General features: G+C 38.2%; 1 protein-coding gene across 3 annotated transcripts in view; it reads right to left on the bottom strand.

Annotated features, from left to right (window-relative positions):
• Window positions 1-16,104, bottom strand: part of kcnma1a (potassium large conductance calcium-activated channel, subfamily M, alpha member 1a) — a 176,066-nt gene that overhangs the window by 9,447 nt on the left and 150,515 nt on the right. For all 3 annotated transcript variants that reach the window (XM_079635398.1, XM_079635399.1, XM_079635400.1), the window contains 7 exons: window positions 13,485-13,608; window positions 12,343-12,567; window positions 11,680-11,872; window positions 7,368-7,481; window positions 2,999-3,129; window positions 629-823; window positions 176-294 (listed from right to left, as the gene is read on the bottom strand). In XM_079635398.1, the coding sequence (XP_079491524.1) occupies window positions 176-294; window positions 629-823; window positions 2,999-3,129; window positions 7,368-7,481; window positions 11,680-11,872; window positions 12,343-12,567; window positions 13,485-13,608 (1,101 nt within the window). The remainder of the gene's footprint in view (window positions 1-175; window positions 295-628; window positions 824-2,998; window positions 3,130-7,367; window positions 7,482-11,679; window positions 11,873-12,342; window positions 12,568-13,484; window positions 13,609-16,104) is intronic.

The following is a 16,104-nucleotide window of genomic DNA, read 5'->3' as shown; positions in this document are numbered from 1 at the left end:
GATTTGTGTCAGGTGTTCCTCTATGTTGCCTAGGTAGGGAGCTCACTAGGTGCTGGACCTGAGTTTATACTGTAGGAATATTGTAGGCTTCACTAAAGCTGGATTACATGCCTAGTGAAATAAAGGACTAAAACTCTACTGACACCGAGGTTAATAGGTAAAACGGACAGCTCACCTTTTTGTGCACGGACTCGGTGCACCTAAATGTGCATCTCGCAATCTATAGATTCCAAAGCACAGCATGTTGTACGTTTTTAATGCTTTACAAAATAAGTCTCCGTAGCAACCACCATCCTGAAAAAGAACACAAAATAGCGCTTTAAGCGTTCATTCATAACATTTAAATCAACTTATGCTTATTTCAAGCGAGTGCAATAGCAGGTGTTGTTTGTCTCATTCTCAACATTTGTATCCAAGTACAATGTCTACACTGCTATAATGAAATGTGTGGCATTCTTACTTGGATACAGAAATATCTTGATTTAAGGCAACATTATTTTTCACCCACAGACTTTGCGTGTTCAGCTCGTTCACTTTGTATTAGCGGGCAGGGGAGGCGTCGGACGGGGAACGAGCCCTGTTGGGCAAAGTGCCAAAACTTGTCAGCTCCTCTTAACCGTCCACTTACCCCCAAGTCTGCGAAGGGCCCATCGTATAGGGCCAGCTGGGCGACCCGACACCTGTCCCTGTTAGCCAGCGTCTGTGGCGTGCTGTAGCCACCTCTCAGCGCGTTCTCCTCAGCCAACAGGCCCTCCAGCTCCGGAGTGGCGCCTCCCGTGACCAGCGTCCGGATCAGGGTGAGGATATTATCATTGAAGTATGTCTGCCAAGATAAAGAAGAGGATCCGGACATGAGCACCATTAGAGTCACAACTCAAGACAGTCAGGAATTTGGAGCTGTCCTGAGCACTGTTATCTAGACCCTGATCTGTCTTTTCGCATTTCACTCCCTGGGAAGGGAAGAGACACGGGAATGCAATTACGCCAGCTGTTGTTGTTGTTGTTGTTGTTGTCTCCTCCCCACTCACATTCATTTTGGTAACACCAGCCACGCTTAACAGGGGAGCGCTTTGCACACGAGGACATTTTAATTATCATTATTGTTGCTAATTGTAAATTAGATACAATGAAGAATAGATAGACAACAAGTCGGGGACATTTTTCTTGTACAGTGGAGTCCAGAGGTCTGATCATAATTTGCGATTTATAAATTTCACATCTGGAAGAGAGCTTCGTTCTCTGAATCAGACTCACGCACATTTGAGAAATGATCACAAAATCAAATGTAGGTTTCTATGCAACATTTTATAAATGAGGCCCCATATTTTTAATTAAAACCTGATGATTCATGAAATCTGGCATTTGTTAACATGGCCAATGTTACAATTTTATTAGTGACCTACACATATTTATTATTCACTTCATTTCATTTATACACTACAGTTTGGGGGTGGTAAGAGTTTTTAAAAGAAGTTGAAAGAGAATTTGACCAAAAACAGTAAAACAGTAATATTATGAAATATTAATACAATTTCAAATAAATGTTTTCTATTTTAAAATATTTTAAAATGTAATTTATTCATAAAGCTGAATTTTCAGCAGCCATTACTCCAGTCTTCAGTGTCACACGATCCTTCAGAAATCATTCTAATATGGTGATTTGATGCTCAAGAAACGTTTCTGATTATCAACATATTTTTGTATAATTTTTTCAATTAACAAAGTTCAAAAGACCAGCATTTATTTGAAATTTAGATCTTTTGTAGCTTTCGTGTAAATATCTTTACTGTCACTTTTGATTATTTTAATATCTCCTTGCTGAAAAAAAGTGTTAATTCTCACTGACCCCACAATTTTAGACAGTAGTGTGTTTTACATATTTTAAATCCTAAAACTTTTCGCAATGACTGCAGGTTTAAATACGATTTTGTATCTCAGACTTTCGAAGTGATCTCTGACTTGTGGACCCCACTGTATCTTGTCCATCAAATGTTCTCCAGTGTCACTGATGATAAAGTTGTCGAATGATTAACGTGTAGAAATATAAGATTCTACTAGGATCACGAGGTCGTTTGTTTGAGCACCAGAGGGCTGTGTCGCCGCGAGCTCGCGCTGGAGTGACACCTCTCTGGGCCCCTGACAGCAGCATTCAGCCCAATGATGGATGAGAGCTGTCTATTAGCAGGCTTCACCTTTGTCCACAGTGAAATGCACTTGAAGGCTGCTTTGTTCTAGCTTCACTCAAAGTGAAAGCTACTGGAATTAAGCCATCATATGGATAAGGGGATAGCAGCGGTCGTAGGTGGTGAGGGGGAAAAAGCTGCAAAGAAGAAGAGAGAACGAGGGGAAAGGGAAAAAAGGTATCTTTCTTAATCTACCCAAGATGACATTGTTAGGAGATTAGAGCTCTTGGACCCCAAAGCAGCCCACCTTGCGTGTCAAGGCATACCATTAAAGAAAACTTGAGCACTTACCTTGTTAAAAGATCTAATAAGACTCTTGAAAGTTTATTTCATGACACATTATATGAGGAGTCTTGGCAACAACTTTCCTTTTGATGTCACCGCTGCTGACAGTGCTGTCTGATCAATGTGGCATTTCATTTACCAACCTCTGCCTACTGGTAACGTCTGAGCCCTACATCTAAAGCACTGCACAGCCGGAGGATGTCTCTTTCCTATACATTATTTCAGAGGATTAGCAGTGAGACATGCCTTCATGTAATTCTATATGACATGCCATGATGGGAGAGAAATGACTGTGCACCTTTTGACAGGTTGCTTTGTTCACCAAATCACTGGCTGCTTTTGAATGCGAACGGAAAGATCATCTGACGCCTAGTAGATAGTATGAAGGATCCTTCACACAATTAAAGGATCTAAATCGACTTATTCAGCAGGGATAATTTCTTTAAAGGATTTATGTATGCTAATCTGTTTAAAGGAATTCAAATCAGTAAATAGGTGTCAACGTGGCAGCTGTTTAGCCACTAACTCACCGCACTCATCAGGGAGTCCAACACGCTGACGGCGAAGGCAGTACCACAGGCAAACGGTTGGGTCAGATACAGCTCCGTATCTGGGTCGTCATCATCGTCTTGGTCCAAAAACTGAACGTTGGAGTCATTCACTGCAGTAGAGAGATGGAAGTTATACATCTGTGCAGAAGAGACAACCAATGTCCTGCAAGTGGTGAAATGGTGTGTCTCGCAACCATTGGTAAACGGGTCCATGAATTCAAATAAACAATGAGCATAAATAAACAAAAAATTGCATGCACGTCAGTGGGCATGCATTCTGGAGATGCATATACATTGATATCTGCACAATGCAGTGCCCAAAAATGGTGGAATCCAACTTGAATCTAAACAAATGAAAATTCTGTCTTCAATTACTCACCCTCACGTCATTCCAAATGTGTATTATGAAAAAAATATTGAAATTTAAATAATTAATCACACAAAAAAAAAGATCTTCCAACCCAACTACACTTGGCACGTTCACGAGAGAAGTCTTGCGGTTTGATCTACAAATGGATCGTTCTTTTGAGTCAGATCTTGTCAAAGAGTTGTTTGGTTCTACTTCTCAAAACTGATCTGCACGATTTGCAATGATCTAGTCACAGCCGTTAATAGATCACAAGAGGGGAAGATTATCAGTAAATAATGACATCTGTTTCTCACACAAAACTATTGTATGACTTCAGAAGATGTGGAATATAGTGTACAAGTATTATGACCCTACCTTTATTAAGCTTATTTATCCTTTTTGGAACTTGAAAGCCTTAATCCCTATTCATTGTAATTGCATGGAAAATGTCTCCTTTTGTGTTGCACCGGAAAAAAGTCATACGTGTTTGGAACAACTTGAGGGTTTATAAATGATGAAAGAATTGATCTTTTTTGGGTAAACTATTACTTTAAGTGATACACAATTCCCAAAATGCCATCGTAGAGTAATAGAGAACTCTTGTATTAGACAAACTGTAAGAATTTAGGTTCAGTATTATAAAACAACCAGCTTGGTATCTTTGGTTGGACAGCAGAAGCAGCCAGATTGCTTTAAGGCTATTGTTTATGGTCTCAGCGGCCAATGTATAGAGACAATGCTCTGAAATCCCGTTCGGTTTGAACACAGCCTCACGCAATCTTTGTTTCACCCCCTTTCAAAATCTATGCTTCAGAGATTAGGGCCAGGACCAAAATAAATAAATAAAAATAAACAGCTTAAAGCAAGGTTTGATCTGGATGGTTTTTTTTTTCTAATTTGATTTCTTCCCAGACTTCCTGTGAGCTAAGGAAGAGAAATGTCAGTCTTTCAGACAGGCCGCTGATGAAAAGGAGCCTGGGCCAGAGAATTGAACTGCAGGGAGATGCTATGGAAACAGCCACAAGGACAGACTCGCATGATCAAAGGCCTAGTGATGCTCTGAGAAAGAAAGAAAAAAAAATCCTTAAAAAGGCCAAAACAAGACAGTCAATTTCAACCAGAACTAAGGATAAAAATGTGTTCAAAGTGATGCCATGGGAGCAGGCCTCAGCTGCAGCGAGAGAAATCAAGACAAGCCGATGAAGGAGGCAGTGCATCAGAGTAGCGGAGGACAAAGGCGCAGCTTACCCAGTTCTGTTATCATTTGTATGTTGGTTCCACTGTTTTTTTCCTGACTGAATGAAACCAAAGGCAGTAGTTTGCCAGGCTTAGCTAATGATGATAAAACAGTGTTGAGGGGAGACAGTTATTGAAACAAGTTCAAAGCCAGAGAAAAAGAAAGCATAAAAGAGTATCATGTCAAGAGTGGGATTAGAAATCTAAAGGTACAGCGTCAGGATGAAGCGCTTCAGTAAGAACTCCATGGAACAGTTCAGCCGTGTTTGTTCATGATAACGGGGATGTTGTGCAAGCTTAGGTATCTACTGCACTGCAAATAGGGGAACGATTACTATGAACCATTTAGAACAGAGAAACGTGTAATGTGTAATCGCACATATTCCAACACTGATACTGCAGGCCTGATTTACCAGGAGCTCCATTGACGGTCAATGATTCGCTTGTGTAGAGAACTGAATATGTCCGGTTTGCTGGCAATCTGCTGATAAAGATGTTTCAAAAAGTAACTGTGAATTATGTTTAACTGAATTTTACGCTACCTTTACACACACACAAAAAAAATCAAGCTGCAAAGAACTTCTAGTTAAATTATTACAGCAAACCCTCAGTATCAGTTTGATCCACTGAACCTACGATCCATATGAGTTCTTAAAATGGCTGATGGTGATACCGACATCTAGACGGTAGCCCATATATTTATTTATACTATAATTTAATGATGACAAGAAGACATACATATAACATACATTATATAACAACAACATATATGTGTGTGTTTTGCAGGCTGCTTTTATTTGATCAAAATACAGTAAAAGCAGTAATACTGTTAAATATTATTACAATTTAAAATAATTTTTTAATATATTTTAAAATGTAAATTATTCCTGTGATGGCAACACTGCATTTTCAGCATCATTACTCCAGCCCTCAGTGTCACACTATCCTTCAGAAATATTTTTGTTTTATTTTATCCTTTAAAGAATAGAAAGATCAAAAGAACAGCATTTATTTGAAATAGAAATCTTTGTAACATTATACTTGTCTTTACTGTCACTTTTGATCAGTTGAATGTGTCCGTGCTAAATCAAATTATTTTAATTATTTCTTTCAACAAAAAAACTAAAAAAAATCTAACTAACCTCCCAACCTTTGAATGGTTGGGAGGTTTTATCCATTGATCTTTTAATATGGGATTTATATATGATATTGGTTACACTTAATTTTAAGATGTCTGTGTTACAGTGCAATTACAAATTATACTAAGTATTAATAAATGACATGTACTTACTATAGGGTTAGGTTTAGAATTAAGGTGTGGTTTAAAGTTAGTTACATGTAATTTATAGTATTTACTATTGTAACTAAATGTGACGTGTAACAAGGAAACTATATTCCATTACTTCCGTCACGGACTTGTTACTCAGAGACAGTATGCAAATGGAGTTACACTGTATTTTAAGTTGTCGTTGTTAAGGCCATTGCACACTGAGTCCGAAATTTTCGTATGCGTTTTTTTCGTATTCGTGATTCGGTGGCTCTGAATTGTCAAAGCACCATTCAAACTGCTTGTTACGGATGCGAAAAACGCAGAAAATCAAACCCGTTTCGATTTTTTTATGACGGACGAAAATTTCGGATGCGAATTTCGGACTCAGTGTGCAATGGCCTTTACACTGTAATTATACATTTAAGTAATGAGTAATATTAAGTAACTACATGTACTTACTATAGGGTATATAGTAATATAGTAGGGTATATGTTTAGGTCTTTTAGTGCTTTAAGAACAACTCTTCTCCATTTTGAGAGCACTTCAAATTTCCTGTTAGCCATGATTATCTGAGTAGCTTAGGAAAACAACATGTGAATATGTATTTAAGAAATAACCAATTCACATCACGATAAACAAGTGGCAATTTATGTTAACTACACTTTTAGCATGTCTACAATTCTTGGATCATTAGATTGAATATCCAGCTTTTGCTTCTTGAATTACCATAAACACTGTCAAGAGGCTGGAAATATCCTCTCAACACAAAGTCAAACTCTAGCTTTTAGATTAGTCAATGTCAAGTATTAGTCAATGTCTTTAAGGACACATGACATGGTGATTCTTTATATAAGATTCTAATGATTATACTTGAGTAAAATAAATATATTGTATTATTATTATTTGTTTCACCTCTACCAATATGGAAATGCCAGCAAACCTTTAGTAAACAAGGCCCTGTGTGTCCCAGATGTGGGACTTTGTAACCCCTCAGGGAGGAGGACTTCTGGATCTAATGTATGTCTTAGCAGAACATATGTGTATGTGTGAGGAGCGTGTTTTGAATGAAGTTTTAAGTGTCTGTAAGGCCCATTCTCGTTCGCAGCCTTTCTGGTGTACCACGCTGTAATTGGGTCAGTGGAGAGTTGGAGCGGCCGGTCTCTGGTGCTTTAGTGCCCTCTGAGATCTAAAACTTTCATGAGTCCCCCACCATGGGAATAGTGCCACCCTCATTGTTATTTATAAATGAATCCATTTTGCTACTACATGCTTTTTTTCTCTCCCTATAAGTCTAGGTTTCTTCCAGTGCATTAAAGGCACAACTGATGAGGACACGACTTTGACCCAGTCGGTGAAATATTCAGGTGTGCCATTACACACATCACAGACACATACTTCATAAGAAACACATCAGTGTGACTTGATAGGGGAGTTTAGATTCTAATCACACTTGACTTTGACATGTTAGCAGTATGACTGCAGTCGCGTCTCACCGAGTTCAGTTATGATCGGGATGTTTGATCCCGTGGTGACGGATGCCTGCCGCACTAAGCCGTGCACTGGACTGTTATCTGGAGATGACCTATCCATCCCCGGAGGTGTGAAACCTGGAAGAGAAAGAGGAATGAGACTGTCAAATTCTCTACTCACAGTGCTTACAGTGCCAGAAAAAAAAGCTTTACAATGGTGAACAAACCATTGGCATAACAGTCAGGCCATACAAATCATTTCTTTGTACGATTCTAAATGTACTGTAGATATTGTAGAGTTTGTGGTGGTAGGATACGAGTGGACTGACATGCTAGTCTAAAACAGTGAAATATAGATCATCCGTTTCTAAGGGTCAGCTCAGGCATATTTAGCATTTGCTGCCTTCCATCAACCAGCAGGTATAAATTTTATATGCTGTTCATTTTGTTACCGTAAAACTGGTGAAGTGGATCCTGAAAACCTTTTATGTGAAATGCCATGAAATACAAGCAGGAGTGACAAGAGTATGAATTCACATGACTTGACACTTTTGCATTTCCTCAAGCTGACAAGTAAACACTTTAAATCAGTAATGCTATATGCATAATGCATTGGCCCTGTTTTGACATCCATCGACTGGAGAAAAATGCAAGCGTATAGTTTTTACAGTGACAAACATAATGCAGGGAAAAGATTCAGGTCACAAAGTTTTCAAAGGCCTGCAGAATTCTGTACAAGAGGTTGTCCTTCTTTTCAATGGGTTCAATAGAGTAGCTTTCTTTATAGCGCTTAACAAAAGAATACACAACAGAGAGAGAGACTAAGACTTTGTCTTAAATGTGCAGAGAATAATCACGTCTCCTGTTGTGTGAATTGTGAAGACATCAGATATGCAGTGACACTCAACCATCTGGCATTCTGAATAACATCTTTGCTTCAGCTCATAAATAAGAGCAATTTGGATGCTGATACACAAGAGCAATAGTACTGTTGATTGTATTGTTTTTTTATTGTTTATTTTTCATAAATATGTTGAATAAGTGTACAAATATTTCACATTATAAAGCATCTCAACAATTCAATGACTGCATATACATGCAAGAATATATTATTATTATTATTATATCAGAATTTGGTGATTAAAGCTAGAGTAGGTAATGTTGGAGAGCTAGCCAGATTTGAAAGTGGCACATCTTCTAAGCTCCGCCCCCTCCTGTTAGTGCTCCGTCCAAAGCTACGCCCCCCCACAAACATGAACGCGAATCCACATTTGGAGTCAGCTGCATGTACCTACCAGTGATGCGCGGGTTGATCCAAAATGAGCGGGTGCCTGCGTCCGCGGTTACGAGTCATCCAAAAATATTTTTAATGATATTCGGGTCGCGATTGGTCGGGTCGTTTACCTTTGTAATTTATATAGTACTAGACATAATGTTCTATGAAATACATAGGTCTACACTTTATTGTCTGAATGCGCGAGGATGACGCACGAGCAGTCTGCAGATGAAAGTGGGAAATCCTTATTTACCTTTTGAATGTTGAGCGCGTTATTAACTTTTGAATAAAAGCTGACGCGGGACAAAATGCCCGATTTCCCAACGCGTTGAACTGAGCAATGCCATTGTGCCATTTTAATAGGCTACTTTTAAACGCATATAGCTCAGTAATGTCAGTTTTATGTAGCCTATTTGCTGAGAGGGGGTGGGATTTTTGTTGGGAAAGTCCGGGGAGAGACGCACACGTCGATTAGACTGGATAAACACATGCAGCATCTTAATTGTTAAGAAAATGAAACAAAATAAATGAATAAATCAAGCCTTTATTACAAAACACTAAGCTATATCATACAGCATTCTGAAAAATGCGCACCCCTAGTTCCTCCGTCTATGGCCCATGACGCGATGAGCATTTACTATAGCTACTTTAAAAAACGCGGGTCAGGTACAATATTTTCTTTCTTTTTTTTTGCGGTCCGAGTTGCGGGCGGGTTAGTTGAAAACGTCGGTCGGGTGCGGGTTGTTTATACATTGACCCGCGCATCACTGCTGTGCACGCAGTGGTGCTCGGGCACGAGACATGAAGGCATCTGATTGGTTCTTTACATTCGCACCGAATGGCAGTGATTGGTCAGAGTTTTTACTGTCCTACAGCTGCTACAGAGGTCAGATTTGTTTCATTCTTTTTTCTGAACACATAATGTATTGACTACTATCAGAATGGAAGGACCATTTCACCCAGTATAAAAAAAAATGTTTCTGAACAGGATTACCAACCCTACCTTTAAGTAAATATTCTGATCTCTATAAAACTGAATAGCTGGTATGTGCTTGTGTTAACCAGAATTTTGGGTCAGAATATCCACTGAAACTGAACATTCATTCATATTCGAGCAACTCCAAACAAAGATAATGTGTGTCTACTATGTGATAGTAGATAAAGACAGTAGTGAAGTCAAGCAACAGTATTGAGGAACATCTCCAATATTTCCAGAAGAGATAAATATTGTGCATGTTATAGTTTCTGATTATATTTATACAGAAATATGTCAATAGAATTTAAACACGTTAAAACTGTCGTATCTTTTAAAAAGTGGAATAAAAAGTAGTAATCCAGCTAATTTTCAAGACCAAGTCTAACCACATCTCACTTGGTCTTGTGCAACTTTGTGTTTATTGTTGCACATCGATCACACTTCATAAAGTTATTCTCCCTCCACACAGACCTTAAAGTCACGCTATAAATTCTGCTTTAGTTTATTGTTTTCAACCGTAATGCATTATGTAGCCTGGACTTTGTGTACTTTATTCAAAGACGCCTTAAGCACTGATAGCAGTGTCCTGTGTAGTACTTTCTCCTGGCAAAAGGCTTGCTGATTTATTCAATAACACCTTCTGTGCAAGTTTAACAAGCCGCACTGAAACGGCGAGGTGCTGAGGGCAAGAATATTTACCAAGATGATGTGGTATGATGTAATTTATTACACTTGTATCTTAAACATTTATATGGTTTATTTTATTTTATCAAAGAAACTGTAATTATGATGTGTAATTATGTAACATAAACAATAATAATAAAACTACATATTTGCAAAGTTTAAACTACAATCTGGGGGAAAAAACATGAATAATTTGTTATTTTTATTGCTGCAAAAGTTTATCCGGGAACAAACGGAGTAAACGGAAAACAAGAAAATTGTTCATTGCGGGATAAATTATGCTCTAATACACTGTGTTAATGAAATAAATCTTTATTACACAACATTGCTCTGCTGTTAATCATGCCAGATGTTGAGTTAAACTAATTGAGAGGGTAGTAATGGCCAAGCACTCATGGAAGCTGTGCACAGACTAAAAAATCAGTCACAAATTTCTACACATAATATTTTGGCTAATTTGATTATGCTTTTTAGTCACTAATAAGGTTGAAGTACTCTCAACTCCACTTTGAAATCAGAATTCCTCTAAATCAGCACAGACAATTCAAACAGATTTATTCCGGGCCAGTTAATGCCGTTTTCTTCGCGTGCACAAAGAGTATGATTACCATCTATTATCATCCACCCCAGAGGGATGTGCTCTTCCTCAACACTACACACTGTTCAGCGCGAGCCTTTGGGACAATATTGGACACATTTCATCTGAAAGCTGTCATTTTGAAGCTTTAAATCCATCTTTCTGTGCAAAAAGTAGATACTCAATAATGGTTGAAATGTTAATTGTTGTGGGCCAGCTTGTGCGGTGTGTATAATTTACGTAATGAAGAGCAGCTGAGAGAGTGAAGCTGCTGATTTGTACAGTCTGTTTAATGATGATGAATCCTGATGGGCACAAGAGGGTTACATGTTTATCTGAATGCATAAACAATCTGTTCGAGTCAATTTGTCGGCAAACAAATCTGCTGCGGTCCAGCAATTGGAGGCAAATTTGCAATCTGCACAAAAACGTTAGGGATGGGTTTTTTCAGAGCTTTGAATACAGGGGAAAATATAATTCACGTGCTCAGAATTGCATGCATTTTCCAATAATGGATATACATATGCATGAAATGCAAATTCTTCAATGTATAACAGTCTTTAGTTTCACAGACATTTAATGTTTGCATAAAGTGTCTAAATGACTGTTTAATTGTCTTTCCTAATGCACAAACATTTGAAATGTCAGTCGTGCTTTTATTCTTTGATAATTCATGTCTCCCCTTGTTTTATTAAACCATTTGGGCATACACCGTAATTGGACCTTGTTGTCTTTGAAAGCACACAGTAAAGTGCTGGTTTCACAGTCTAAAGCTCTTGAGAGGTATTCTCTATGTGCTGAAGTATTCTTGGCCACTCCTTACCTTGGGAATTAGCCTGCAAGACCCCAATGCTGTCATCAAACTGCATAGATTTGATGTTAAGAGACGCCAAGATGCATTCCTTGTCCTGCAGTGAAGCATCGTCGATATTGTTCTGATTGGCTGACAGGATAACGCACATGTCGCAGAGGTTGATGTTGACGGCTCTTAAATCAGCTCGACTTAATGGCGTACCCTTCAGCGGAGAGAGAGGAAAAAGAGGAAGAAAGAGAAAAACAAATTAAAGACGGCACAGAGCTCAGGGAAATTAGTTAACAAGTATTTACTTTTCTAAAGGCAGTGACATTCAGCTGATCTAACTATGCGCTGAGGGAAGAAGAGATGTAGTCTAATCTAAAGGCTAGCCTTTGCTGACGGCAGCTTTTTGGCTTCGTTTTTCATACTCAGTCAAGGCGATGCTAACAAGCACTAGAGAAGGAAGCAACGCCGGAGATTCACACGACCCACAGGAACCTGCCGCCAGAACATCAACACTTGAAAACAAATTGTGGTGGCGCTATTCCATGCAAAAAGCTTGTAAAGGGGAACATCTGCTGCAAAATAAGGTCTTACGACTTGAGTCACATGAATGCATAACGTTTACAGACAGCTTGTTTTCTCCAGGTGTAAAAGCTCTAGGCTCATTTACAATGTGTGTATACTCACAGGTAAGATGGAGACTTTGGGGAAGTTGTGAAGGGTTTCCCACTCTCTTCTCAGATAATCTAATGAGCCCACAAACACAATGGGCTTTAGCTCGTGGTAATGGAAGTTGCTTGCTCTCAAAGGCATCACCAAGTTTCGAAGCCCCACTAAAGCTGACGTGACATCTCCGAATATACAGACTACTACATGTCCACTTAAAACCGTCATGGAGGCCTCGCTGCGTGTCTGTGGTGAAAAAGCCAGAAACAAATAAGACAGTTACAATCTCGTCAGCAAGAATGGAATAAGAGGTCATTTACATTCAAAAAACAACACAAGCCGCAAGAAGAGTATTGTTTCAAATTGAAAAGGGCAGAAAATGCAAAAGCAGTATTTTTTTTAATTGAATAGATTCAAATTGACTGATTGAATTGATTGAAATCTGAACATAAATGTTTTTCAGAGCTTTGATTACAGGGTAAATATATAATGCACTTGCTCAAAATGGCATATTGTAATAATGAGCATACATATGCACAATTGCATAACAATTGCATAACTAAAATGTATAACCGTCTTTAGTTTCATAGATATTTAATGTTGACTCAGTAACTGTGTCTCTAAAAGAGCAAATATATAACATGTCCGTTGACTGTACAACACACACTAACAAAACATGTCACACTTCTCAAATACATTCAAAACTAAATTATTCCCAATTTGTGGTACATGACAAATTTACATTACACATTACAAACATTACACATTTTTTTCATTGTTTATTATTTATTAATCTTATTATTATTAAAAATGTTTTTACTATTATTTCTCATATATACGACGTTCATTTAGTTTTGTGTGTGTGTAAAAGAACATGATATTATTCTGTTTTCCCTTAAAGTAAGTAAAATAAAATTTCATAAATGCAAGATTTAATAATACTTCTGCTTTTGAAACACTGGATTCAGCTTTCAATTTGAGCATGATTGATAATGAAATGAGATGTGAACAGTTTTTATGTGTTTTTTGTTTGTTTTCAACTGGTTTTATTTCACTCTCAGTTCTTAAGATTGCACTCAAAATGTGCTTAATTGTGAAACAATAAAGGTAAAACTCTTGTGACTAGGTGATATATAAGACACTGCAGTTAGAAAGATACCTACCAGAATGACCTTCTCGATTTCTTTGGATGGACACCAGTGAAACATTCCAGTAGAGTCGTATCTTTTCACATTAGCATCCATGTTCTCAATCTGCTCGTTTCCCGGAACGAGCAGAGGGTCATGTCTGAAAAGAGAGCATAAGGAGGAGAAAACGTGTAAGAAGAAAACATGTTCGCTGGCCCTATTTGCAAATGCAGGTTAGTAAAAATGCAACAGTGGGAATTTATCTTCTGGGCTTAATTGTGACATTTGTCAAAGGACAAACTTTCCGCACATCTCAATAGACGTCTATCGACAATAAATAAGCAGTAAACAGCCTTGTGCTGACATGGCTTGTCATTGTCAGATTGAATTTGTGCATTGGACTCCATCATAACTGCAGCTCTCTCCGGGCTGCCAAGACTGCGGAGTCATCAAAGCGTCCGCGCCGGTGACAGCACTGGAGTGGAAGAGATGGAGCCGGAGCACTTCAGTGACTGAGTGGCACCAGAATGGAACGCCAATTACCGGCTTTTACTCCGCATCACTCCTGACGTGATGCGTCCAACGGTAAAAGCTTTAACAGAGGCGCACTTTAAATATTTTAGGAATTTGCCCAATCACATTTTGCTCCCCCAAACTGAAGGGCATTAATGTTTCAGCAGCATGTCACGTCCAAACAGGCTAACCTATATCAGCGCGCCCTGCTGAAGCTGATCTGAGGGGCATGTTGACCGTGAAAGAAGTCCCAGCACTTGGGTACAGCTCGCATTCATTTTAGTGAACTCCCTTGAAAGCTTTCTAAACAGCTCAGTAGTTGAACTATAAAACTGAAAACCAGAATTCACAAACCAAATGTGCGGCCATGTTAATTTGATGCCTGGTCTAGGCATGTTTGGTATGAATAGCAACTCAAAAACATATAGTGGAGTGCTGTTTTGAGCTTTTTATGGTTGCATTCTCTGCCTCAAATACAGAATTATTGGTAGTATTCAATATAGAAATGCCTGCACAGTTTAATATACTCAATACAAGAATATTTAACTTTATATTATTTTAAAAATGTATATTATCAGATATATAAAATGTCTATTCTCGCTTTTGACTGAATTTCAAATCCATTTGTTTTCTGTAAAAAATTCAAAAACAATGAAACTCAAAATTAATTACTGTAATATAAAATTATTATTATTATTGTTGTTATTATTCAAACATTCTTTAAAACAGACAAATACAATCTGTTGTTTGAATAAATATTCAGCCCGTTGTATCAGAAATTGATGCAGATAAAAAATATAGCAAAAAAATTAGCCAATAAATGTGAATTATTAAAATAACTACTAGGGATAGGCAATGTATTAAATATCCACAATATCTGTCTTTCAGAAATATCCATAATATTTCTTTGTGCTATGGGTGTATTTTAGTTCAGGAATATTACAATTTTGTTTTCCCTCAGTGACTCTTGAATAGATACTCACGATTTCAGGGCAGTTTTTATGAGAGACCACATAACCCGTGTAAATGTATAAACTGTCAACTAAAACCCACAGTGCAGCATGTTACAGGGCCTGAGATGGGCCAAAAAGGCTGCCTTTGAGGAAATGGCCTCGGGGCAGACAACAAAGCCCCATTTCTAAGACACGGCTGCAGGGGAACATGCTCTCTCGGAGTCTGCTCGACCCAGCTATTGTGATAGTATTATCCACAGTGCTAGATTATCAACCATTTACAAAGGATTTCAACAATTAAAAAAAAAAAACGTATAAAGCGCTTTATAAGTTTTGATGGTCTGAAGCTTAAATATAGAGCAAGGCCAATAAATGACAGGATTTATCACTGTAATGAATAGCTATTTATTTATTAACACCAGGGTGTATTATTTTATCTCATGAATGTGATGTAATTTAACTGACATAATAATACCGTGCCTGTTATGCCTTGTTCTGCAACACCCTGTAATTAACACAGCACTAAATGAGGTTTGTAAATTGCATTAGGCCCTTGTTAATCACTCTAATAATGAATGATGGGACCTCTGCCTCACCTTCCATATTTGCATAATGTCAGATAATATTCCGGAAAATTAATTTACACTTAAAATAACTGCACGGTTATGTGAAGCACAAAAACTAATTTCAATATTCAACGACTGCACAGACAAAATGCAACAACAGATTTGTGGTAGTAAAAACGTGGAAATTCGAGTCATATTACAAACCTCATAATTACTTTTCCCCTCTATTCCTCTCTCACCTTCCCAAGCAGGTTAATTCAGTGAAACACGCCGCTTACACTGTGTTTGATTGCTAAAATATCACATCAGAAATGTGTCAATTAGCATGCGTGCATGAGATGATATCAGACTGTGTGCAGGTGCTAATAACAGTGAAAGCATTTAGTGCTTTTACACCCTGACTGAATATTTTATTACGTGGCGCATGTTTCACCACTCACTCTATGGACCTCTGTCATCTCAATCTCCCCTCAACATACTGACTGGCGCAGTGCACCTCTGCCAAGATAGCTATCTCTCACCCGCTGTCAGAGCTGCCTGCCAGTCACAAGCACAATCCAACGCGCAATGCCACTCCAGAATAAAATATGTGATGTTAGTCGCTGCTGCTAGGGAACCTGACAA

This window comes from Phoxinus phoxinus (assembly GCF_949152265.1).
Source record: "Phoxinus phoxinus genome assembly, chromosome: 14".
NCBI classification, from domain to species: Eukaryota; Metazoa; Chordata; class Actinopteri; order Cypriniformes; family Leuciscidae; genus Phoxinus; species Phoxinus phoxinus.
This window is presented reverse-complemented; position numbering and strand designations above follow the sequence as displayed.